Below are 25,921 nucleotides of genomic sequence, written 5' to 3'. Positions count from 1 at the left end.
ATGACACTGTGTCTCTTAAACACTCTCTCTCTCTCTCTCTCTCTCTCTCTATCTCTCTCTCTCTCTCTCTCTCTCTCTTCCGGTCTGTCTTAGGGTGGGTCACACCGTGCTTCTATCTCTGGAGAGGAGAAGGACCCATTCCGATTCCGTCATATGATCTCCACTGATGCCCTCCAGGTCCGTGCCCTTACGGTGGCAGGTGAGGAAGAGTAAACGCCCGCGCACACACACACACACTGAATTCTAGAAATCTATAATGATAATGATTGTATTTATATCCCACGTGTGTGTCTTCTGTCTGCAGATAGTGACAACGCTGCAGTTTGCGAGATCATCCATGTGAAATCCGAGTCAGAAGGAAGACCGGAGAGAGTGTTTCACCTGTGCTGCAGGTCAGCACACCACTCCCGCACTAAAACATCATCCACGTAACATCTCAGTCATGTTCCAACGCACACCTGCACCTCGCACACACAAAGTAACACAAATGCACTTCAAAACAAAAACACAAATACACTTCCTATATTAAATCATACATAACGGCACCTAATTCACACCAAAATTAAAGCCCCATTTAGGTCGAAGGTCATCATGAATTACCTTGAGTGTTTACTTGTTTACTAAATCAGTTCCATAACTTGGCTCTTACTTTTGCTTCGCCCTGTAGCTCTCCAGAGAGCAAGAAGGACTTCCTGAAGGCTGTGCATTCCGTTCTGCGGGACAAGCAGAGGCGTCAGCTGCTGAAGACGGAGAGTCTCCCACCCAGCCAGCAGTACGTGCCGTTTGGAGGGAAGCGTCTGAGCGCTCTAAAGGGGGCTCGCCCTGCCATGAACCGCGCAGGTAGCCACCACTGCACAACATCACCTGCTGGCTCCACCCACTAACTCAGCCTGCCAGCCTCACCTGATGATGATCATGTGCAGTAACCCAACCTTCTAGCCCCACTCACTAACCTAATCCGCTAGCCACACCCACTAGCCTCACCGGCTGTGTTTGCTAGCCTTACCTGGTATATTGAGCTCTTGTACTCAACGGTCATCTGCTAGCTTCATCATGCGAGACTACTGCCTAGCTTCATCTGAAGGGTTCACCGTGAAGCAGAATTCCTGCGTTTAACTTGGTTTAGTGATTCCAGATTTTTCAAGAAGCTAGAACGATCTATGTCGAACCTCCCACCCCTCTGGTACACTCACCTCCCAGTCACACCAAGGACTGTCACATTTCTTTGCCAGTGTATAATGCGTAATGTTGTATAGTTATTTATTTTTGTAGTAATTTCTATTGTACAACATATTCTCATGTTATGATGTTTAATTCCTATGTTTGCACACAGCTTCTGCCCCCACACGCATGTTGGGCCGTCGTAAGTTGGTGCGGAACCGTTTCACCATCGACACGGACATTGTGTTCGATGCGGATGGCGATGCGGATGGTGACTCGCCGGACTCCCAGCCTGCCCTGCAGCCGGGGGATACAGACCGCTGGGTGGAGGAGCAGTTCGACCTGCAGCGCTACGAGGAGCACGAGCAGGTGAAAGAGACGGATATACTCAGCGATGAGGAAGGTGATGAAGACCACAGCCACTCAGCGCTGAGCCCCACGACGGAGCAGGAGCTGGAAGGGCCCCTCTTGGCAATGTCACTGGGGGGAGACGCTGCTGGGAGAAAAATGGACGAGGACGAGCAAACCAAAACTGAAGGCAGGGAAGCCACATCCCAGCATGCTTTGAGGCTCTCTCATCTGGGAAAGCAGTGTGCCATGTCTGTGGCCAGCGTGGATGAGCAGGCAGTGCTCAGTGATGAGGTCATCTGGGTGCGACGGGATGAGAACAGTCCTGACGGAGATGCACAGGACGCGTCGCAGAGCTGAAGGCTAACTAGCGTCTTGAAGTAAAACAACTGATTCTGGATCAGCCACATCGGCTGCCCCTCAGTCCTCCTATAGGAGAACTTTTCTTGCAAAGTTCACGTAAAGCGCCACACCGCAGTTCAGAAATGAAAATGTTTCCCCAAGATAAAGATAAATATTCTTACCTACCATGGTTTTAAAATTATGACCCACATTTCTAAATGTTTTCCCTTTATTCAAGCATCTTATCAACCATTGTTTTAACACACCTGATCTCAAGATTTTAATTGGCTGGAAGACTTCAGCCAACTAAACTGCAATATGGGTCTCCAGGAAGTGGTCAGGCATTAGGATGAGGGAGGATCCCAAACCCCATTCTATATCAAACCTAATGCTATATCCTGTGAAATATGAAGCAATTGTCCTCTGGAGGGAGAAGGGAGTAAATTTTTCAAATGTTGTCCTTTTGAATTCTACCCATTATGAACCAACCATAATTGCAATTCAACCCAATCAGAACCCAATCAGAATCGGATAACATTTGACTTTTCTGCAGGGACCTGAGGAATGGTCTGATCAGTGATGTACAGGTGGCAGCAGACACACACACAAACGCACTCAAATACTCACTCGTATATTGTCGGTTGCGGTGCTTACAATCATTTAATTATACGTAACGGGTTGAAGAACACATCCAGCTGTATGATATAGTGCTTTTCCACCACAGACATCAGCAGACCATAGAAATCTCTCCTTCACAAGCTCGTACACTTTGGGGAACACCTTGAAGTACGACCAGGAAAATTTAATCAAATATTATATTTGCACATTCCCTATGGCAGCTATGCCATGCAACTCAGAATGCCACTTGCTGGCAAAACTGAGTTTTTTTTTTCCACTTTTTGTTGTTTTATTTGTTTATTTCTGCATATTAAGCATCTGGAAGTTGTATTCTAAAAAGGGTCTTTATTTATGCCCTTCTGAAGTACACAGTGAGAATTAGTATGATAAATATTACATGAGTTTAAGTAAGCTAAATATTGTCCAAAATGTGTACAGTGATGTTTTCAGAGCAGCCTTTTGGGTTGTATATATTTTCTTTTTTTAAGTTAATGTTTTTAAGGATTCAAGATTAAAGAATTCAGGTTAACACTTTGTACATAGATTATTACATACACTTATGTAAATTAAAAGTGTAGGGGTAGAACCTCAGATGGCATACAGTTATTAATCTAGTCATGCAGCATTTTTTGCTGTTTAACATAAAACATCCATTAAAACAAAAGGGAAAAGGAGAACTATGATGATGATGATGATGATGAACATCAGTTAGTGTTTCCCATGGTGTCTGTAGAACAATTTGCAGCTTCAAGTTCTTAAAACAGATGTAGCTATCTGCTTCCAGTCCTGGAGTCCTATCTTCTATATTGTTCGCTCTGGTTTAAAGCAGTCAATTCAACTCATCACCTGAATATCAATGAGTATAACTTTCATGAGCCAGAGAAAAACACTAAACTCTAGTATGGTGGCCCTTGAGTTGTCATAAAGGCCTTCTTTACCATAAAAACCCTACCTCCTGCACGTTTGGAGCATCAGTGAAAGGCAGTGGAATATTTCTGTCTCGCTTTCACATGCAATAAAGGCACAGTTTTTAAATATGATCATTTTAGAATTTCTTTTGTGCTATTTTCTTTTATGTTGGTTAATGGTTTATTTCCCCCAACGGATCCTGTTTTACTTGAATTTTTAATTGTTAGCAAAGGCAATAGTGTTGACAGTAATTAAACGGTGTTCTTTTTTTGGTTGATTGTAATAGTTACTGCTCTTACCTGGTTTAAATGCACACTCAATGATGCTTTTCCCCCCTCCCAAGGCTCACTTCAGTACACACCTTGATCCAGATGTCTGAAGCTTGTTCTCAGGGACCCAGAGCCAGTCCACATTTTAGATCTGTTCGAGCTATTCAGTGACTCTTGTTTACCCAGATCGGCTGGAGAAGACCAAAAATATGGGCTGGATTGGGGTCTCTAAGGACTATTTTTAGCCCCTGGTCATAACCCTGTACAATAGATTAATGGAGTTATTGTTGTACTTATTTTTCTTTCTTTTTCTACATACTGTTTTTTTCTCATTATTGAAATCCAAATTTGCTGAATGCAATCAAAAGGAGCAAATGAAAAGTGGAAAATATTTTAGATGGATTTACTGTAGAATAATACTTACAAAGTGTACTCATTGTGCTACAGAGTGTTAAATTTTATTTTGTAAATAGAGCTGTGTATTAATATTATATCAAATAAATTTGGTTTCATAAATATCCTTAAAACTGTCTGGTGTTGTCTGATGGTCCAGCTGTTTTCTTTCTTTTCCCTGTTAAGTTTAGCCAGTTTTCATTAGGGTGGGGCTGTGAGAATCGCAGGTTACTGCCACAAGTCTAGAGGGCTACAGGCTAGCATGTGCTTTCGTCCAAGGTGAATCACGCCAGTCCCAACAGCACACAGCTTTCACAGTGCAACCTATACAGTGTGGCATAGTAGCACAGTGCTTAGAACATAGTTCTACACCTAGCGAAATTGGCGCACATCTGGGAAAGCGCTAACGTTTTCTCAGCGGACATTCAATTGATGTCGACAGTCACCATTTGATCAGATATCCAACAAGACCTTCAGCTGAGCGGGTTGAAATCGGAAGTTACCATTTCGCTATCGTGTCTAACTCGCTGTGATTTTATCAGAAATTTAAGAGGTTGGTGCTATGAATGACAAGTTGTACAAGATGTAGTTGTAATTAAATCTGTACTGCTTGCTAACTACCTCTGAATTAATGTATCAAAAAGTGTTCTCATTGAAGATTAGCTGTATGGCTTAAAATGGGAATAGGTGTATATGAGTGAGCTGAAGAGAAGGACAGATATTCTGCCAGAGTTTCCTAATTATCTATCAAACAACCCTACCAAGCACCACTTTCCTGTTATATTTTTAGCATGATCATTTTGTATATAAAATATTGTTGCTAGTTAGGAGAAAAGGAGATGAAATGGTGAGTGGAAAGGATGTGGGGCTAGAGGAAAGTGGTGAAGAGAAATGAGTTTTTCATTGAGGATCACAGAAAAACAGTCTTAGGAACACATTAAACGATGCAATTAAATGAAATCAATGTTGTTAGTATTTAAAGGTATTTGACCATGTTTATCAGGATTCTCACAAAATTATGCTAGATGGAATAGTTTAAGTTTCATCTTAATCATTTATGTTTAAAATATTGTTTGTGGGTTGATTTTTAACCAAGAAGAGATTAACTGAATGACTCATTTTGAAGTAGCTTATCACTGAGAAACAACTATTGATTGTGAATATGAATTGAACTATGAATTGTTTCTTTGTTAGGAGAACATTTAAGGGGAGATGGTTGATGTGGACCGACAGGAAATGAGGAGAAGACTGAACTCAAATGCTCGAAGGAAAAAAGATTAGGGGAGACTGTCCATGCAAACCCAGATCATTCTTGGAAGTGTATTCCATATTGTATATGCTCCTTCAGACTAGCACTTATGTATATTAATCATCTGTCTCAGCGAGCAATAGTAAAAGTAAACAATAATGTGTATACAAGCTAAATGGAATGAATTACATTACATAAAATGTATTGTTGTTGCACTACTGTTTTGCAAACTGTTGAAGAATTACATTGGTGAAGAAACATTTCTGTGCTTTGTGCATAGTAGGAGCTTACATTTACACTTTTAGTTTCCTCTTTTTTTGCCTTAGTAGTTAATACGTTAAGTTTTGTTTCTGTTTTTTGCAGACACTCTTATATTTGTGCTCCATGGGTATCAAACACATAACCTTGGTCTTACTAGCCCCGCACTCTTCCTGCTTTAACGTGATGTCCCGTGTCGCATTAAATTAAAATGTAAAAATGAATAATTTTGGAGAATAACCCAAAACAATATACTGGGCTGAGCACCAAATCTTTATCTGCCCAAGCAATGCCCCTGACACCCAGGACATAGCTTGTGATATGATACCACATGCCATACAATCAGAGCATAAGGAATGCTTAATTAATACTGGTCAAGGCCACTACTGTGCTACTACTACCTCTGGTGGGGAGATGTGTGAAGTGCAGTAAGTTGGTATCATCTCAGTGCAGACAGATTCTATACCTAGTGGACTCAGTTAGAAAACTACTCAAGCCCCGCCAGCCTCAGCTAAATACGTATTTCATCTAGACCTATAATACATATATTATAGATTTTCAAAGTGTATTCTGGATTCAGGAAAGTGTATTCTGACTGAGCCCTGCTATCCTTTGCACCATGTTTGGTTCTGCAAGATGATCTCTGTTAGTTATAAATCCTTTATGGTCATGTTTATTTAAAAAAAAAGAAAAAGAAGTTTTATTGTGTATACAGAAGCAAGAGCCATAGTCAACACCTCAACCACTGATGCTTAGACCAAGACTATTTTTTTCTGTGACAACCAGGATGAAGATGTGTAATCGCAAAGCACACATACATGTATGACAGACAAAAGTCCCTGTCTGAAATGTTAATTCTTTCTTCAAATAAGCATTTTGAAGTTTTGCGAGTTATAGCTGTGTGCAGAAACTGCCTTTCTTCTCATATGTCTATTGTTATTCCAATGCACCTGCTGATCATATAACAGGTATGCAGAAATCATTTTTTTCTATGTGCTTTGCTTAATTCTAACATCAAAACTCCAGATAATACAAACAACCACTTTTTTTTTTAACAACAGTAAAAAGCCTTCATTAATTCACACAGCTTTATGTATATGTTTACTGATAAGTGCTGTGGTGTGCTAAAACAGAGACCAATGAAAAGAATACTTCTCATTGGATTCAATATTCAAACAAACCTCATTAAAATTCTCTCCATTTGTTCACACCTGGATGTCTGGACCAAAAACTGGACCAAAGCTTTTAGACACTGATAAGCTTAAACATTTTTGAGGGTGTAGCTAATGTTAAAGTGACTTGCATCACTATGTACATGTATGTGTAGAAAACCACACAGCCCATGTGAGAGATACTCAAATTTCCATCATCAGCAGATATTGCTCTGTGGCTTTGCCTCAATCAGCTTTTTGCTTTCCTAAATTTCTCACAGTCTTGAGACATTTTTCACGTCCTTTGAGTTACTGTCTTCAACACGGGCTGCATCTTCAAGAGGGTCAAAACCTGTAGGTTGTTTATATTTGACATTATTTTACGTATTTTTTCCTGAATGTAAGTGATAATGCGAGCCAGAGTGTTCTGGTCCACATCTAGAGCGTCGGCTCCTCTCATGTACAGGAAGAGAACACAGAGCATGAAACAACCTCTCAGAGCTCCACTGAGTGCCTGCAGTGACACAATACCAAAGGCATGAAAAGAACCAACACTCACTATAACAACAGCCCGGTCCATTTCCCAAAATCTTTGCAGCATTACGGCTGTAATTATAAGGTACAGAGAGGATGTTCAAACTGAAGCCTTACTCCAGCATGCTAGTAATGCTTGTTGTGCTGCAGTGAATGGGAAACCTGTTGTTCTCATGAACACAGGTCTGAGTGCATGTGTTTGATGTTACTACATAGCATACATACAGAGATGAGTCCTTCCCAGCAGAGTAATCAGGTTATGATCAGTATAAATAACCGCTGCTCAATGTTTGACAATTTATGTCAAAACACTGAGTAGACTATTTACACAAGCTCATTATTTATTTACAGGAGTATGTAAATGCCTGTAGGTAAACACCGTTTACCAACTTAACCCTTCTTTATTAAGTACTAGGAAATGCATCAATGCATATTATGTACTTGCAACTGCATTTTTGTCTGAAGTAAATTACTATATCCTACAAATGTGATGGATAGAGATTAGACTGAAAAATGATGGAATATTCCTTTATTCAGCCATATATGTTTTGTCATTCCATTATCAGAATTTTGTCTCATTAACTAATTAAGTATCCCATAGTCCAGTAGCACCAAATATCCTATATCATTACACTGTGGCATATATTTGGAACCAGCCAGCGCCAACAAACATTTACTCGGACACAACGCTGAGCAGTTTTGGCTTTAATATTCTAACTGAATTATGGGTTTTAGCTTGGATTGTTTTTTTCTGATACCAAGCAGGGACTGAAGCAACTGTATTACGTTTCCGCTCAGCAATATAACAGTAACCACTAGGTGGGGCCACGTATGTGTAATGTATATTACATTTTTAAAGCAGTCTGTTTTAAATATTCAGATAAAGACATTTATAGGAAGAGAGTGTCAGCATGTGAAAGGGAAACAATCTGTGTAATTTTGTGATATTTAGCTTTTTTTCATTGTTATCTATTCATGCAGAAAGTGCATATACTGTATATGGTATGTGTTCTTTTATAAACGCCTCCAGAAATTCACTGGTAAAATATTGACTGTTGGTTGGTATCCCTGAAAGCCTAATATTTTTTCTCTGTATCTTGCTGGCTAAAATCTCATCTTTGGCTCAGACATTATTGGAATGTTTAAGACCTAAGGAAAGCACCACCTGCACATATCATCACAATTGCTTCTTCCCTTTGTTTTTAACTTTTAAAGTGGTTTTAAATAGGTTTCATTTTTATTCCATTAAACTATCAAATGAAACATTATTTTCTGTTTTATCATAAAGAATTGTAGTTTCTGTTTTAAATAAATTAACCTTCCCTAAAACAGGCTTCTGTAAGGGTTTTTTTCCCCCCTGAGGCTGGACATTTTGTTTTTCTGTCCCTGCTTTACTAGAAAAGGAAAAGAAGTTGTGTTTACATATCAAACTCTGGACAAGGATGACGTTGCTGAAGTCTGACCAGTTAGACTGGTTTTCAGGTTTCTGTCAAGGCTCCTTGTCCTGCACAGCGCAGAAAAGCAATCTACACAAACAGTTTCAATTGTAGCCAGAGAATTCCTCAAGTGACCTATAGCATCAAAACAAAAAGGCGGTTCTAAGGTGTCTCTCTTTTAAACAAACTTACATGAACAGGCACTGCCTTAATATGGAGAGAGATTGTAGTACACAAAGTTTCCAGAGAAACAGGATGTTGTGGTGAGAGGTCCTTCATCTGGTAGTTGAGGATATGGCACAGTGTTTTGGCTGTTCTAGGGCTGTGCTCTTCTGGACTAAGATTGATCTAATCATCCCTGAGATCTGTTGGAGCTAATCCAGCATCTTTGGCGTAATAGCATCAAATTCACCTGTCACTACTGGGACAACCTGGTGTAAACATTCTACATTTTCTCTATTTCATCTTTAAGTCTGTGGTATTTTTCCAACTTCTCATATTCATTTCTTTGGATGCTTCTATCTTTTGGGACTGCCAATTACAAATGTATATAAATACCTTATTTTCTTTAAGTGATTTATGGAGAAGTTTTCCATTAAATATCAAGACAAAAATAACATTGCACAGTGTTGCTCAGTGTAGCCAGGTGTGGAATGTAGCAGACATTGCAGGTAAAATGTACAGAGAGTAGTTTCAGACCTGTTGCGGAGGCTGGCCTCAGTCAACTTCCTGTTTCCCTATTGTGATAAGGAAATTGCCCACTTTTGTAACCATGAGAAAGCCTGCAATATGAACTCCAACACAGGAATGAAAATGTGTACAACTTCAACATCTTCAGTTTGTCTAATGATGAGTTTAACCTAGTAAACATGTGCAGCTCACTTTGGTGCTGATAATATATAAAACCAATTGGTTCTTAAACAATATTTTGCTATGGTTTATTAGTTTTTAGGCATTTACATGGGTGTTAAGGTAACAGGAGAATTTGTTAACAATACACAAGCCAATAATTCCATGTCGCAATACAAATAATTAAAATATAAATAATTGAATTTTAAATAATTTATATAATTGAAATACAGCATGGGTAAGACAGAATATATATATATATATATATATATATATATATATATATATATATATATATAGAGAGAGAGAGAGAGAGAGAGAGAGAGAGAGAGAGAGAGAGCAAAACATTTTTATTAGATTTACCCAAGTTTCATCCCTCAGTTCCAACCCTGACTCCTCCAATTCATATTATTTTGATCTAGTCTTATTGTTTAAACACTGTTTGCCCACTACTGACCAATTAAAAGTGACCCTAAGTCAATCATTAGGTAGCCCAGCCTCAGGCAATCATTCATGCTAGCATTGATTTGCTGTTCAAAATAACAAAATGGTATTTGTGATTATGGTAGGACTGAGCCAAAGTAAGTATTGGGATATAATTGTCCTGTCTTTGTGAGAGATGACAGATGTGCCTAGCAGTGGGGCCAGAGAAACCTCAGAGGTGGGACAAGGTCAAAACTTGATTGAGTTTGGCCTATACCATTTCACCTGTTTCAGATGTTTGAGAGGGGTTTGGGACTGACATTCTCAAATCCTGGAGAGTTGTGACGTTTTATCCCCACTCCTACACACCTGACTCAACCCACCAGCTCATCAAGTTAAATTGGGAGCCACTAAGCTGAAGTGTTATCCACTGATGGTTCACTGTGAAAACCCTGCTCTACCTGTTCTGAATGCATTTCTCAGTGTTGTAAGGATTTCACTTTCTAGGAAGGGAGTGTGGCGTGACATGCACTCTACAAAGACTCATCAACAGTCAAGTTTCAATGCACACCAATGATACGCATGGCTGGCACATGTAACCCCTCCCCTTTAGCTCCCTTCCACATTTAAATGTTGACATGACATTAATCTCCCATGTCAGCTCTGGTATTGGTTGCTGTCAGCAAGCCCACGTCCTGCGAGTCACTGCAGATGCATGGTGGGTGTCATTGTGGTAACCTCACTACCCGTGAGCAAGTTGCCGGCCCATATTTTTGCCAGTGTTATTATCATGGAGAGGCACAAACATCAAGCGTACACCTAGATGAACGTTTACAGCATGAGAGCAGACATTCATTCAAAACAAGGGGCTATATACCAATTTTCTGAAACATTTAAGGATTTCGCTGATACTTGTTTGCATGTTTATTTCATGAACTAATTTTCACCACACCTGAAAACAACCTCACAAACAAACAGACAATATATGGACACGCAAACTTCCATATGTAGGCTGCATTTGAAAAATTAGTGTGCGCTGAACAGACAGTATGTCATAAGCATCTGAAGTTTATAATGAACATTTTAAATGGTACATTTAAAGGGTGTTCTGTATCCTTTATGCTCTGCTGGTGAAGATGAGAGAGTCTTTGCTTTTTTTAGTTCCCAAACATATTAATTTTAAGCAGACGCTATTGGCATCCCATCATAAACACCAATGTATTCTATCAAAGCCCTGCTGAACTGGTTTTCTGTTGACAGGTATATGCCACATGACAAACTATAATTTCAGATTTGTGTAAACTTTTTGACTGCAGCTGAATAACAGTATTTTTATTTTAGTCTTTATGCACTTTGTAATTAACCCCCTGATGCATATACAGTCATGGCAAAAAGAAAGTAAATCCTCCTACAGTTTATTTATTAACTTCTATAGACGACTAACCTCAGATGACAAAAAAAAACTCAACATACAAAAGATTTTGAAATGTAGCCCATTTTCCCATAAAATAAACCAACATTCAGAAACCAGATGGGAGAAAGTGCATCCTATAATTCCAGGCTATGCACTGTAATTCATGTTGGAAATCATGTTGCCATATTCTGTCTAGTTAGTAATATGGTTAACTGGCTATTCAGGATCAGTAGTCATGAAATGCAATAACTACAATAACTATCCAGAATCATACCCATGAACTGCATTAATTGGCTTTCCAGGATCAACAATTAGACCTAACTGGTTATCTAGAATCAATATAATCAATAATAGGAATACCTGGCTAGCTATGCAGGATCTGTATAGCCGACAATAAGGTCACATGCTACACTGCAAAAACATATCTCTTGGCATGTTAAATAATCTAAAATCTAGTCTAAATAAACAATTACATTTAAATCAAAAATGTTTTTCTTATTGACTGTTTTTACTTGATTCAAGTACTTGATTCAGTTCAGTGACTGGACAAAACTGGTGTTGATCCAGGAAAAGAACATAAATGATGATTATCCAGTATGAGTCATCCCAAATGAAAATCACGACATGTGACATTTGCAATGCCTATTTGCCTTTTAGGGAGGTAATGTGGATGTTGGCAGTGGTGATGATGCTGTGATAGTGTGATGATGGGGATAATGAAGTAATAAAAGACACTCAATTTGTATTAAGGGGCTCAAAGTGTGCCAAGAAAACACACCATTATACCACTACTGGTAGCCTGAACCATTCATACAACGCAGGACGAATCCATGCTTTCATGTTGCCATAAATATGCTAAATTCTGACCCCACCATCGCCAGAAGAAATCAAGACTATTTAGACCAGGCAATGTTTTTCCAATCTTCTATTGTCTCATTTTTGCATGAGCCCTTGCAAACTATAGCCACAGTTGCTTCTTCTCAGCTGACAGGACTGGCACCCAGCAAGTTCCTCTGTTGCTGAAGCCCATCTGCTTCAAGGTTCAACATTTTGTGCATACAGAGACTATCTTCTGCAAACCTCAGCTGTAACGAGAGGTTATTTGAGTTGCTTTTCCTTTCTATCAGCTTCAACCAGTCTGGTCATTCCCCTCTGACCTCTGGCATTTTCGCCCAGAGAAGTGACACTCACTGGATGTTTTGGATGTTTTCTCTTTTTTTGCACCATTCTCTGTATATCCTCCAAATGGTGATGTAGGAAATCCCAGTAGATCAGGAGTTTCTGAAATACTCAGACCAGCCCATCTAGCACCACCAACCATATCACTTTCAAATTCACTTAAATCCCATTTCTTCCCCATTCTGATGCTCAGTTTGGACTTCTGCAGGTCGTCTTAACCATGTCTACATGCCTAAACACATGCTGCCATGTGATTGGCTGGTTAGATATTTGTGTTAATGAGCAGTTGAACAGGTGTACCTTAAAAAGTGGCCGCTGAGTGTTTAATCCCTTCGAATTTTGAGGAATATTATCAAATTATCCCAACTCATGGGTATATTTCTTATATTTCTAAAACATATTTAAGACAGCAGTGCATCACATAGCTCAGGTAAAAATATTATATAAGTCAAAGTTACTTCAATTAAATAATACAATATGGATAAAAGTAAACATCTTGAGTAGGAATAAACAACAGTAATAAATAGTAGGTTAAAAAAAATTGGGTAAAATGATAAATGAGAGGCATGACTGATAGCAAAGCAACCATAGCAAACACGCATTTACAAAAGTCCACTTTTGCAGGTTTAACTTTTGAGGATTCAGTAATTTGCAAGTTCGCCATCAATAATTAAATGTCTTGTTTTGTTTTGTTTTGTTTTTTTAGATTTGTGATTTACATCTGAAAATTGCAGATGATGTGTGTAGATTACAAAACTGAAGAAAACAAAAAAATGTTTATTAAGTCATAAAGGCATAAAATATTTTAATTCTTAATCTATTACTATCACAAATAAATACAAAAATGTATTATAAAGCTAAAATTTGTAAAAACGTTCAGTGTGCTAAAGAACTGCAGACTACACACTCTAGGGATGCTACACTCTTTGCCTTTGTGCTAAATATGGTCAACAGTGTTGTGGGCTAATGTTTGATGGTGCCTAGAGAGATTTAGTTTTCCATGTGGGCCATGTGCGTTGCCAACAGTAATATTAATAATAATAATAATAATAATAATAATAATAATAATAATAATAATACATTTGATTTATATACTACTATTCACACACCTAAGGAGTAGTAGATAAATGTGAAAGACTAAAACGTAGCTACTTATTTATTCTCTTTATATCCTGAAGTTCTAGAAGACTTTATATTTTAAAACATTTCTCAGTGTTTGAGTTTTCAGTTGTGTTCTTAATGTTTTTCTCCTTTTCTTCCTTTGGACACCAGCTGACAGGGTAACATGGGTAACATGGGTAACAACCGGTTCTACATTTTTCTGGTTGTTTGAACAATTCAGGTATTGCCAGTTGCTTTTACTGATGCAGACAAACCTGTCGGGGCACATAGCATTGTTAACACATTTTTTTTCTTGCCACACAAAATCTTCCTATCTGACGTTTTGGTTCTCAGTTGAGACACAGCAGCTGTGAGTGAAACCAAGAGAAACGACTCCAGGTTGGAGACGGAGTTAAGAGAGAGCGAGACGTAGGGGGAGAGTTGCATCAGAAGACGCTGATTCCCTCCTGCGTGTCCCACCTATTGGTCTACCATGTCTTACACGGCTGAGTCCTACGCGGGCAAGTCCTACGCAGGCAAGTCCTACGCGGGCCAGTCCTATATGGATCGCTCGCTCGTTGACAAATCATACATGGACAGCGCATACATGGATCAGGCAGCCAAGGACGCATACCAGGAGCAGCTGCTGAAGGAGAAGAGGAAGCGTAAGGAAGCTGTGCACTGCGAGTTGGTCGCCCTGGTCATCGGCTTCATCGGCCTGATCGGCGTCGCCACCGTGACGGGCCTCCCCATGTGGCGGGTCACAGCCTTCATCCAGGAGAACATCATCGTCATGGAGACGCGCTGGGAAGGGCTGTGGATGAACTGCTTTCGCCAGGCGAACATCCGCATGCAGTGCAAGGTGTACGACTCACTGCTCTACCTGCCGCCGGAGCTGCAGGCCTCCCGCGGCCTCATGTGCTGCTCTGTCGCTCTCACTGCCATCGCTGTGGTGGTCTCCTCCGTGGGCATGCGCTGCACGCGCCTCGTCGATTCCCGCCCGCGCGTCAAGCACATCGTCCTGGTGACCGGGGGCTGCCTCTTCCTGGTCGGCTGCCTGGCCACCATCATCCCGGTCTCCTGGACGGCTCACGTCATCATCCAGGACTTCTACAACCCCCTGCTGATCGACGCCCAGCGGCGGGAGCTGGGTGAGGCGCTCTACATCGGCTGGGTCACGTCCGCTCTGCTTTTTGCTGCCGGCGTGATCCTGCTCTGCCGGCACGCACCACACACCCAAGAGAAGGAGGACCAGATGGCAGTGCTGTACAGAGCCGGCTACACTCCCAACAGCCTCTACAAGCCTGGATACACCTACCAACCAGCATACACCTACCAGCCAGCCTACACCTACCAACCAGCTTACACAGTTCCCCCACCACCAGGATCTGTGGTCTACAGTCGGCCTGGTTACTGAGGAGCTGTAGCCAGGGTACTGAAAGCTGGACGGCCGTTCTACGTGACAGAGAGGAGCCACCACCATGAGCCAGGTTCAAGGGCTCAGCTGGGTTCTTCCATAAACAAAACACGAGTTCAAAACTCTTGGTTTTATTTTATTTTATTGCTTTGTTTTTGTCTCTGTGGTTGTGATTTCCGCTCCATCCATTTAGCTAGCTGCGAATATACTGCAATGATTCTAATCTTGAATTTGGAATGCAGCAAAAGAAAGACTGCTTCTTTGATCTCAAATGGACATTTTCAGAAGGACTTGTTCATGGATACCATTTGCACAAGACTAGAGGAGCTGGTGCTTTCTGAGAAGCTGAATGTGAGGTATTGCTTTGGCAGGCAAATATTGGCCTCAAACATTCTTGCACTCTCATATATACTTTCCCCTAAAGATGCTTAATTGGTGAAAGCACTGTATTCTGCTTCAGAAGTGTGAATATTTGAATATGTAGTTTTTTTCAAGCACTGAAATTTGGACTCATTGTTTAAAAAAAAATCTAAATAAATATTTGTACATAAATAACAATGTACGCTGTTTTATTTCTCCCCACTAAATTCACAAACATTCTCTTTTGATGATTAACCTGAATAACGAGCGGAAGCTATTCTGCACTAGTAGCTCCAGAGCAGACGTGACTGCGCTGGACAAACCTGTTTGTGTGCATTTCTAGATAGGAGGACGCTGTGTTTGTCTGCACTCTTACCAACCCAAAATGATCCTGAACACCACGGTTGCATAGACATGCCTACAACGCAAATGTAGCCACAGGGATTTGACTATAGCTAGGCGACAGAGCACACATGCTTGCACACACCACTGTGCACTTTCATGGCCTCCCTTTGGGACTACTTGGTTACATTTTTAACACAACCCATTTTTAACACAACTTAAACAGAATTGCATAAGCAGTTCTTTGTTTTCTCCACCCCGTAGAATGTAGTGTCCGTTGCTCCCGAGTGGTGCAAATGATCATGGAATTTGTGTGCTATTCCCAGAACTCAAGCTCAAAGAATGGTTCTGTCTTCCATGTGCACCGAGCTGGTCAGTGGCTGGGCCCATGTGTCTCAGAGGCAGCACGTGTTCTTCCAGGTTGCCGGGTGCTGTTGTCCTGAGGAGAATCAGGTTGTTGGAGAAATGGTGCTGACAAAAACTAAGGAAAGAATTGTACAGTAATCCACAAAAACGTGCATCGTGTCTGACTTGGATTCCCCATGTCATGTTACACCTATGTGTAAAAATGTATATATTTATATACTTGTTATCTGAGGATGTCTGTAGCTAAGCACACCTACAGACATCCTCAGATAACAATGTTCGATATCATGTTGTACCTATGTGTAAGAATTATATACTTTCTATATACACACAGACAACAATGTTCAGTGTCACATTTGTTTCTTGATATACACCAAACCAAAAGAGGGGTAGATGGATCAGCTGATCAATCCATTTTCTACACTAATTACACTCCATGATAACCACTTGTTTATGTCCTCTATATACATTTGTATTGGGAGTCTAGCTCTGGGTCTTTTCTTGCTATATTGTTTACATTTATCTGACACTTTTATCCAAAGCAACTTGCAATTCTGACTTGAGCAATTGAGGGTTAAGGGTCTTGCTCAGGGGCCCAACAGTGGCAATTTGGCAGTGGTGGGACTTGAAGCAGCAACTATCCAATTACAAATGGATTACCTTAACCATTGAGCTACCACTGCTCACGGCTGTAAACCAGTTCAAGTAAAGTTGTTTTTCCATTAGTTAAACAGGCAAAAATAATGCAAACAATGCAATCAGTGGACCGAAATATGTTTCTTCAGCTTACTATTTATAGGTTTCTTTGGGTAACACCTGGATCAACAGCACTGTCTGCCTATGAATTTATAGACAGACAACACTTCCAATTTTAAACCCTTTTTATCATTAGATCAAGTTGAATTACCACAGTGTTACATTGTAAAAGGTTGTCTCAAAGGTTGTCTCATTGCTAAAGCCTATTGAACATTTATTTTTAAACCAGTGCTTTAGCCAAAACTCTTAAAACAGCTTGTAAATAAAGTGAAACTAAGATTTCCTAACCACAACATAGTCTCACTATGATCAGCATTTTTACTTGCAGGGTAAGTAAGTTTTCTTACATGCAGATTTGCATTTCCTAGCATTTGTTGTATTTGAAAACATCCTGAAAGCAACTAATTTTCTATAGATCGTTCTAGTGATGTATGCAGTCTTTCGACTCTCCGTTGATATAGCAACAGCCCATTAAGAGTGATCTGAGTGCGATTTTTGCATCACCCAGACACCTTTTGACATGACAATGCCATTATCTTTTGTTTATCATTAGGCACGTTCTTGATCTATAGCTCTCTGCTCTTCCTCTTCCTTATGGCTTAGTACCCTGGCAACATACAGGCCCAGACACAACACAGCGATTGTTCCAGTGAACCCAGGGTTGACTAGTTAACGGAACTCAAAACAACTTTCAAATTTCAGATGCAAATACAAAACCTTAGGTAGCTTTTTTTTTTTTTTTGGTGGAGGAGGTTATTAAAATGCACAGTGTGCTGTGTTATTGTTTTATGATGGCTTTAGGCAATAATGAGCGCTCAAAGTCACGCGTGCATGCGTGCGCGTGTGTGAGAGAGAGAGACTGTGTGCTTGTGTGTGCAGGGGGAAGGGTGTGAGCATCCAGTGGATGGCCCGGCGCTGTTCGCTACCCCTCCTCCTCCTGCACAAACAGTCACAGGTGGATACAGTTTCATGGCAACTGTCTGGAAATCCCTCCCATCCTATCCAGCTTTGGAGGAGGAGGCAGCAGGCAGCAGCAGAGGTGCTCGCCTTTCAGCGGCTCATTGGCCGGGACACGGAGAAGCACTTCAGGTGAGCGGCACTCTCCTTTCCTCCCTTCAGCTGAATCCGCTCCTGCGCCCGTCTCTTCCTCGGCCTGCTCAGTGTTGCTCTTGCCAAAGATCTGATCTGCTTTTATTCCTGGTTGAGCATCGAGCACAGGACTTAGAATGATTTGAATCGGCTTCGGTTTGGTGCCGTTCCCGAGAATCTTCCTCACGCCCTCCGAGCCTGAGCTTATAGACAGAGAATGGGAGGCAATGCACTGGAGATAGCAGCGATGTGTCTGACCTTGGTGGGCCTGATCGGAGCTGCAGCCAGCACGGGCATGCCCATGTGGCGGGTCACAGCCTTCATCCAGGAGAACATCATCGTCATGGAGACGCGCTGGGAAGGGCTGTGGATGAACTGCTTTCGCCAGGCGAACATCCGCATGCAGTGCAAGGTGTACGACTCACTGCTCTACCTGCCGCCGGAGCTGCAGGCCTCCCGCGGCCTCATGTGCTGCTCTGTCGCTCTTGCCTTCATTGGCCTCATCATCTCCATCGCCGGGATGAAGTGCACCGTCTGCATCCAGGGCAACGATAACACCAAGCACAAGGTGCTCGTCGTGGCCGGCTTTATAATCATCCTGGCCTGCATCTGTTGCCTGATCCCGGTCTCCTGGACGGCTCACGTCATCATCCAGGACTTCTACAACCCCCTGCTGCTCGACGCCCAGCGGCGGGAGCTGGGTGAGGCGCTCTACATCGGCTGGGTGGCGGGGGGGCTGCTCTTCGTGGGCGGCTGCATGTTTACTTGCTGCAGCGGCTCCGCAGACAAGGGCGTGGAGCGGAGCTACGTGGCCTACCCCCAGAGCGTGCCCTACGTAGCATACCAGTCGCATCCCATGGCCTTCCAGCCCAGGCCAGTAGCAGCCTACAGCTACCCATCCAGAGACCCTTCGTTCATTCAGCCATCCAGAAGAACTTCATTCATCCAGCCATCCAGACAGCAGTCTATCCGCAGTGCCGTCGCGTACCTGTGAAGACTTCTTGGGAAAGGCTCCAAAAAAGGACCTGAAATGAGACACTTGGGGAACTTCAGCGATGTTTATATCTTTTGTATATGCATATATATGTGTGTGTGGTAGAGAAAAAGGACTTCAGTTTACCTTAAGTGGCTGCATTACGTGCATATAGACACCATCTGCTATGTGGAAAATGCCATTTACCTTTTGTCCAGACATTTCTCCATTTTATTTAAGATGAATGATAAGTTGGTCCAAGATCTTAATAACTGACCTACATTGAAATTCTTGGACACGTTGCTAAGAAGCACGCAAGATTAAAAATAACAGGATTTCTGTGAAGGGCATAATAGGTGGTTATTTTTCTGTGTAATCTTTAAGGAATATATCGATCATATAAAAAAACACTGAAAAAAGATTTAAATGTCGGTTCCATTGGTGGTTTTTAATCATAGCTTTAGATTGTAGATTTAGTAGGCACGAGCCAGTATATCTACCTAATCCTTATTTTTTTGTCCTTACTACATTCACATTTTATATAATGTTGAACTGTATTCTGATGACAGTGTGCTTTTTGGAAAGCCCTTTTCTCCATTGTTGAAGGACACTAGAGCTATTGGCATGCGACTCAGTTTTATTGACTGATGTCTGTACCTTTGTTTACACGAGCGTCTTGGTGATCTCACTACCCCGTCGTCCCAGTCAAACAGGGAGTGAAATATAATGTGCAGCCATTGTTTGAAAAACCTTTAACTGGACACGCCCTTACATCTATAGAAACCGAACCACACATAGCTACAACTTAACCAGGAAATGAAGAACAAATTGCTAATCCACCTTTTACTGGGGAGAAGAATGCACATAAATGAATTTGCTCAGTGCTGGAGAACAGATTTCAGTTTTACACTTATTGCAAGAGCAAGTTCCAAGGTCAAACCTAAAGAAAATGTTTTCAAAGTGAGATTTAAACTCAAAAGTGCACAGGGAATCTTTTATTCAGAAAAAAGAATCTTTTAAAAAACAATCTTGTGTCTTTAAAAGTGGAATGTTTATGCGGCGGTTACTAGGTATTGAGAGTTAATGTTGGAGTAAGGAGCCTAGCATTCGTTGGGGTTCTGGACATGGGTTATCCAAATTTTCAAAAACTGTGAATACAAACTAATTTCTGGTAACTCCATCAAGCACATAGGAAAACAGGCAGAGCAAGTGTGGGATGAGTGAGAGAAAGGTTCAGTTTATATTTAACAATGTGACCAGACTTTACTGTGAAGGTACACCTTGAGATAACATGGACAGTTTAGTAATACAGGAAAATTACATAAACCAAATTTGCATGTTCTAGAGCTTTGTCACAGAAAGACTCATAGCAGTACCATGTGTATGCATAATTAACCACTGTGTCCATAATTATATGTCATAATTAACCTTTCACACTTTTATACTGGGTATAAATGACCTTTAAACTTAACATCTTTAAACTGTTTAAACATAAAGCATGCAGGTTACAGTAAACACCATTATTAGTTAAATACATCTTTTGTCTCATGAACTACCAAGCTATTGAGGGTAATATTTGTCAGTCTGAGAAAGCGTAATTAGTACATATATTCAACAGGTCCACTATTAGAGACTGTTTCAGGCTTCAGACTGCTCCATTATTACACTGATCACTGATCTATGCCCTCTGGTGGTAAATCCGAGGATTTCTCTTATGTGGCGATAACTTTGAAGTTAAAGTAGAAGAGTAGAACTTCTGGCAATTAAATTATGATAAAGGGAATTTAAATTATAATGGGGAGTTTACAGTATACCATATATGATTATATGATAATGGGGAGTTTACAATCTAAATGATGCAGACACGAATGCCCGCAAAAACAGGCCATGAAAGAGAAAGTAACAGCAGAAGGACAGAGAGAGCATGTGGGTGTCTGTTTGAGTATATTAATTTTTTGAGTGTGAGATGGTTACTGTTATGTCCTTCATGAGCAGGGCACAACAAACATTTAGTGACCAGAAACCCTCATCGGCCCTAACCAATCCAGAAGGAGCAGCTCACTTCCCAAAACGATAGAGACCATGAGTCAGCACGCTCTAAACCATTACAATTTATACTTGACACAAAAGTACAGCCTGTGCCATGCTGCGCTCTGTCTAATTCTTGTGTGGATTTAATAGGATGACATAACTTAAGCCTGGGATTATGCTCAACATAAACTGCAGACAACCCACCTTCATTCTGGGAAAACTAGCTATGCCTTGTCCTATCACTGGGAAAACTGTGTAGTGGACTTTAGCCACTGGTGTAACTGGATAATAGTCAGTTCTTCTTCATCTTGCTTAGGAACAGTTGTAACTCTGACCACTGAGTCAGGTTCAGGCTTTTTGTATTGGTGTACTGCTCGGGCTTCAGCTCCTATTTGTGGTGAGAACGTGTTTGCATGTTTGTGTGTGCGTGTATGAGCAATGGTTAACGCATGTGAGATCATTGCTCTCTGCCTGGGTGCTATCGGGCTGGTGGGCACTGCTGCTACAACAGGCCTACCCATGTGGCGGGTCACCGCCTTCATCCAGGAGAACATCATCGTCATGGAGACTCGCTGGGAGGGGCTGTGGATGAACTGTTTCCGCCAAGCGAACATCCGCATGCAGTGCAAGGTGTACGACTCACTGCTCTACCTGCCGCCGGAGATGCAAGCTTCCCGCGGCCTCATGTGCTGCTCTGTCGCTTTGAGTTTTCTCGGAGTGCTGGCGGCCCTCCTGGGTCTCCGTAACACATCCTGCCTCCAGGACCAAAACCGCCTCAAAGCCCTCCTCATTGTGATTGCAGGGGTGATGCAGATCATGGCTGCCATCTGCGTTTTCATCCCAGTCTCCTGGACGGCCCATGTTATCATCCAGGACTTCTACAACCCCCTGCTATTGGATGCCCAGCGGCGGGAGCTGGGTGAGGCGCTCTACATTGGCTGGGTCACCGGGGCATTCCTCTTCCTGTCTGGGGTTGTCTTCCTCTGCTGCCGTTCTACTTTGAACTCGGACCGCCTCTACCAGCCTGTATACGGGACCGCAAGCTCCACATTGTCGCGCTTTCATCCGCTCACCTACACCCACAGCTCAGTCAGCACTTTGCCCCAGCAACCACATCTATATGGCCATGGCCTGGCTCCTAAACAAACCTTTCACACAGCCTTCAGGCCTGCTGTACCTCCCGCTGGTGGACAGCCTACCTTCAATGAAGCCCAACTCACTCCTGATGTCCTCCTGCTGAACCATGCTAACATGGTGCCCGCATACCATCGCCAGGGATCCATGCATAGCTCCCATGACACTTGGAGACACTCCACGCCCAGAAACTCCGCCAAGCCCAGCCTCCTGCCTGCACCTGTCCGCGCCGGTCATGATGGGCCCACCCACAATCTGCCCACTGATGTACAGACCTCCCAAAAACTATTTGCACCATCTGGATATGGCAACTCCTGGATTAAACCACACAGGACACTGTCCCCTTCCAACTCTGGAATGTACATATGAGGACAGTTTCATTAAACTATTTCCAACAGTAAATAACAGAATAATTATAAATGATATATGCTGATTAGCCATAACATTAAAACCACTGATATTAAAACCACAGGTGAAATAAATAACACTAAACATCTTGGTACAATTGTACCTGTCAAGGGGTGGGATAAATTAGATGGAAAATGACAAATCAGTTAATGTGTTGGATGCAGGAAAAATTGGCAAGCCTAAGGATCTGAGCAACTTTGACAAGGGCCAAATTGTGATGGCTAGATAACTGAGTTGGAGCAGCTTCAAAACAGCAAGTCTTGTCTTATGTTCCTGGTATTCAGTAGTTAGTATATTACCAAAGGCAGTACAAGGAAGGAGAACCAGCGAACCGACAACGGGGTCATGGGCATGCAAAGTCATTGAGGTTAGCCTTTTTGCTCCGATCTCACAGAAGAGCTACTATAGCACAAATTGCTGAACCATTTGGCTATAACAGAAATATGTCAGTACATACAGTCCAATGCTGCGTAGCTGCAGAGCGGTTAGAATGCCCCCTGACCCCTGTCCACCACTAAAAGCACCTACAATGGGCACATGAAAACTAGACCATGGAGCAATGAAAGAGGGTGCCCTGGTTTGATGATTCACATTTTCTGTTAAATCATGTGGATGGCCAGGTGTTTGCACGTTGCTTACCTGGAAATGAGATGCACCAGGATGCACTTTGGGAAGACAGCAAGCTGGTGGAGGGAGGCAGTGTGATGCTGGGAAGCTTTGGGTCCTGGAATTCAAGTGGATGTTACTTTGACATCTACCACCTACCTAAACATTGTTTCAAACCAAAGAGTAACAAAGAGTTCAAGGTGTTGACTTGACCTCCAAACTCCACACATCTCAATCCAATCAAGCACTGGGATGTGCTTAGAAAACCAGTCCTATGTATTTGAAGCCCAACCTCACCACTGACAGGATCTGCTGCAAACATCTTTGTGTCAGATACCACAGGACCATACCTTCAAATGTCTTCTGGAGTCCATGACTTGCTGGTCAGAGCTGTTTTGGTAGCACAAGGTATCCCTACACAATATAAGGCATGTGGTTTAAAGGTTATGGCTGTATATTACGTATAAATAAATTATATTCAAACTTGCATAAGGGTTACTAGAGATTAAGTAGTACAAAAATGATGATAGAATAAGTATGAATACAAATGTTGCATTTATGTAGTGTTTTTAAACAGAAAAATGATATCATTTTCTTTCTGCAGTGCATTTGATTTAATTTTAGATATGTAATTTAAGGGAATTGCTTTTTGTACTGAGCCAGTCATACACTAGTTATAACTTCCTGCTATTTTCCTACTGTCTTTCATAAAACTCAACTTGTACTTGATTTTGTTGTCAGCACTAATGATGTTGGTTAGAATATTAACATATTGATACATTTTAGAGAGTAGGATTTTACATTAGAAATAACAGCTGTAGCCATACTTTGTGATAGAGTTGTGATAATCTTTCAATAAAATGTAATGCTAAAAGTCCAGGAAGAATGTGATTTGTGTGGTTTACCATGTTGCCATTAAGAGGGATGAGGCCTCTTTTTAAATATTAGCTCTGGGAAAATGTGACTCTATAACTACATTTAAAATTGTGTCAACACTAGAACTCTGAAGGGGTGTATATCATTTGCAGCTATATTTGAGGACTCACAAATACTTGTAAATACATTTAACAGATATTTGATTACCTGAAAGAAATAGATGGGTGGGTTTCATTTTTCTTCTTGTTTTTTAGAAGAAAAATGAAAGGAAAAGAACTCCAAACAAGGAACTATAAAGAAAGAATGGGATGTTTAAAAAGTTTGTCATGAACAGGCGATCAAATAAAAAGGGGATCTACAAACATTCTCTGGAACAGTGTGTGTGCTTTGGTAGTGCAGTAGTAGAGTTTAGTTTGTACTAGTGGAGGCTAGTAAATGTTTTCCTCGGCGAAGCTCTGCAAAGCCAACGAAGTTCACGTTAACACCCCAACACCATCTAGCATAAACTTAATAAGTTTAGCATTAAAGTCAAAACCAGTACTTCAAAATGTATATGATAACCCAAATTATTGGATTATTTAATATTTTAAGATTTATATATATATATATATATATATATAGAGAGAGAGAGAGAGAGAGAGAGAGAGAGAGAGAGAGAGAGAGAGATAATTATTATCTTATTTGTTATCTATTTTTAATCAATTATTAGATAAAGCCTACATTTGTACATTACTGTGAACACTTTAGATTCTAAATATAATCTATGCTCTACAGCGCATATTTTTATGCACTAAATGTCTTTCGTTTCCTTCTAATTGTCTGAAATTTATGAACGTGTCTTTCTCTAGCACCCTGTCACCTCAGTATGGCCACCGTCCCTCTTCTCAGTCTTTCGAACATCTTGGGTTTGACGTAATGGTACATGCAGGAAATCAGCAAAGCACGACAAACTGCGATTAAATTAAAGAGTATGCTACCTATCTAGCTCACGTTAGTTCATGCTAATGTTAACCCATGAAATTCACTAGATAAACTGTGGAGTTGTTAGTTTTAGTTCCAAATTACGTGTGAGATTCCTTGCAGTTTACCCTGCTTTAGGTAATGGCTGCAAACGGCCACATTTATTAAAGTGACAGATCTTGTTAACACACGAAACGTGGATACAAAACTGGATAAGGGACAGGAAGGTGAGCGAAGATGGAAAAAGAAAGTCAAACGAGGACATATACACAGGCCTTGCCAAAGCTAGGGAATATAGAGTTATAGGCTTAGAGAAATTAAACTTTTAATATCGACATAGGCATTTTTGATCAGCAGGACATTTCCAGCACTGGAATTTGAAAATTTGAATTTAAATGATATAACTTTTTCTGTGTGTTTTGCCTACCCCGCGCTGCTAATTCACTCGATCTAAAGGAACGTCTGTCTGTCAAGAAAGTTTCAACGGTACATTTCTTTACCAGAAGATGGCAACAAATAGAATCATTCTGATCTTAACATGCGTTTGCCCCGAGAAAACCTGCACGGTGACGTTGACTATAATTTATATTTGATGGGTGTTTCCCCCTTTAAATTTACATGAGAGTGACAAATCTATGTTACCACTATTAATCAATTAATCAATGTTTCAGGCAAATTACATGATAAGTCATTATGAAATCCTGGTTTATCGGTGAGAAAGCGGATTAGTGGGCTATTATGTTGTTTCAGACTGTGTGACTCTTGCGCTTTACACACGAAGACGAAATCATGAAGATGTTTTCATATTTCTTTTTTTTCACGCAAATACTAGTACTACTATATTGTTATGTTTCCATATACTCAAAATGCATGTGGTTGAGTTCATAGGAATAGCCAGCCTATGCCTATGGACGGAGAGAAGATCAGTTAACATTTCTGATCTCTAATCTTCTTGACTGCGTACTTGGC

At 41.1% G+C, this 25,921-nt stretch overlaps 4 protein-coding genes across 12 annotated transcripts in view; all 4 read left to right on the top strand.

The window, feature by feature from the left end:
• Window positions 1–4,163, top strand: part of tiam1b (TIAM Rac1 associated GEF 1b) — a 55,567-nt gene extending 51,404 nt beyond the window's left edge. For all 9 annotated transcript variants that reach the window (XM_081699784.1, XM_035534027.2, XM_081699778.1 and 6 more), the window contains 4 exons: window positions 94–199; window positions 305–392; window positions 668–840; window positions 1,334–4,163. In XM_081699784.1, coding sequence (XP_081555910.1) covers window positions 94–199; window positions 305–392; window positions 668–840; window positions 1,334–1,869 — 903 coding nt within the window. In that variant the 3' untranslated portion in view covers window positions 1,870–4,163. The remainder of the gene's footprint in view (window positions 1–93; window positions 200–304; window positions 393–667; window positions 841–1,333) is intronic.
• Window positions 4,164–10,464: 6,301 nt separating this feature from the next.
• cldn8.2 (claudin 8.2) lies at window positions 10,465–15,620 on the top strand. The gene has a single exon (XM_081700608.1). The coding sequence runs from the start codon at window positions 14,128–14,130 to the stop codon at window positions 15,049–15,051; it is 924 nt and encodes a 307-aa protein (XP_081556734.1). The 5' UTR covers window positions 10,465–14,127; the 3' UTR covers window positions 15,052–15,620.
• A 2,120-nt stretch (window positions 15,621–17,740) lies between these two features.
• Window positions 17,741–19,368, top strand: cldn8.1 (claudin 8.1). The gene has a single exon (XM_027012171.3). It carries the CDS (start codon window positions 18,182–18,184, stop codon window positions 18,956–18,958), a length of 777 nt encoding a protein of 258 aa, XP_026867972.1. The 5' UTR covers window positions 17,741–18,181; the 3' UTR covers window positions 18,959–19,368.
• Window positions 19,369–19,566: 198 nt separating this feature from the next.
• On the top strand, window positions 19,567–24,273 carry LOC113578733 (claudin-8-like). Its single transcript, XM_027012174.3, has one exon. The coding sequence runs from the start codon at window positions 21,407–21,409 to the stop codon at window positions 22,469–22,471; it is 1,065 nt and encodes a 354-aa protein (XP_026867975.2). The 5' UTR covers window positions 19,567–21,406; the 3' UTR covers window positions 22,472–24,273.
• Window positions 24,274–25,921: the final 1,648 nt, after the last annotated feature.

The sequence above is a fragment of the Electrophorus electricus genome, chromosome 17, assembly GCF_041902795.1.
Source record: "Electrophorus electricus isolate QZ-2024a chromosome 17, ASM4190279v1, whole genome shotgun sequence".
Classification (NCBI taxonomy): Eukaryota; Metazoa; Chordata; class Actinopteri; order Gymnotiformes; family Gymnotidae; genus Electrophorus; species Electrophorus electricus.
This window is presented reverse-complemented; position numbering and strand designations above follow the sequence as displayed.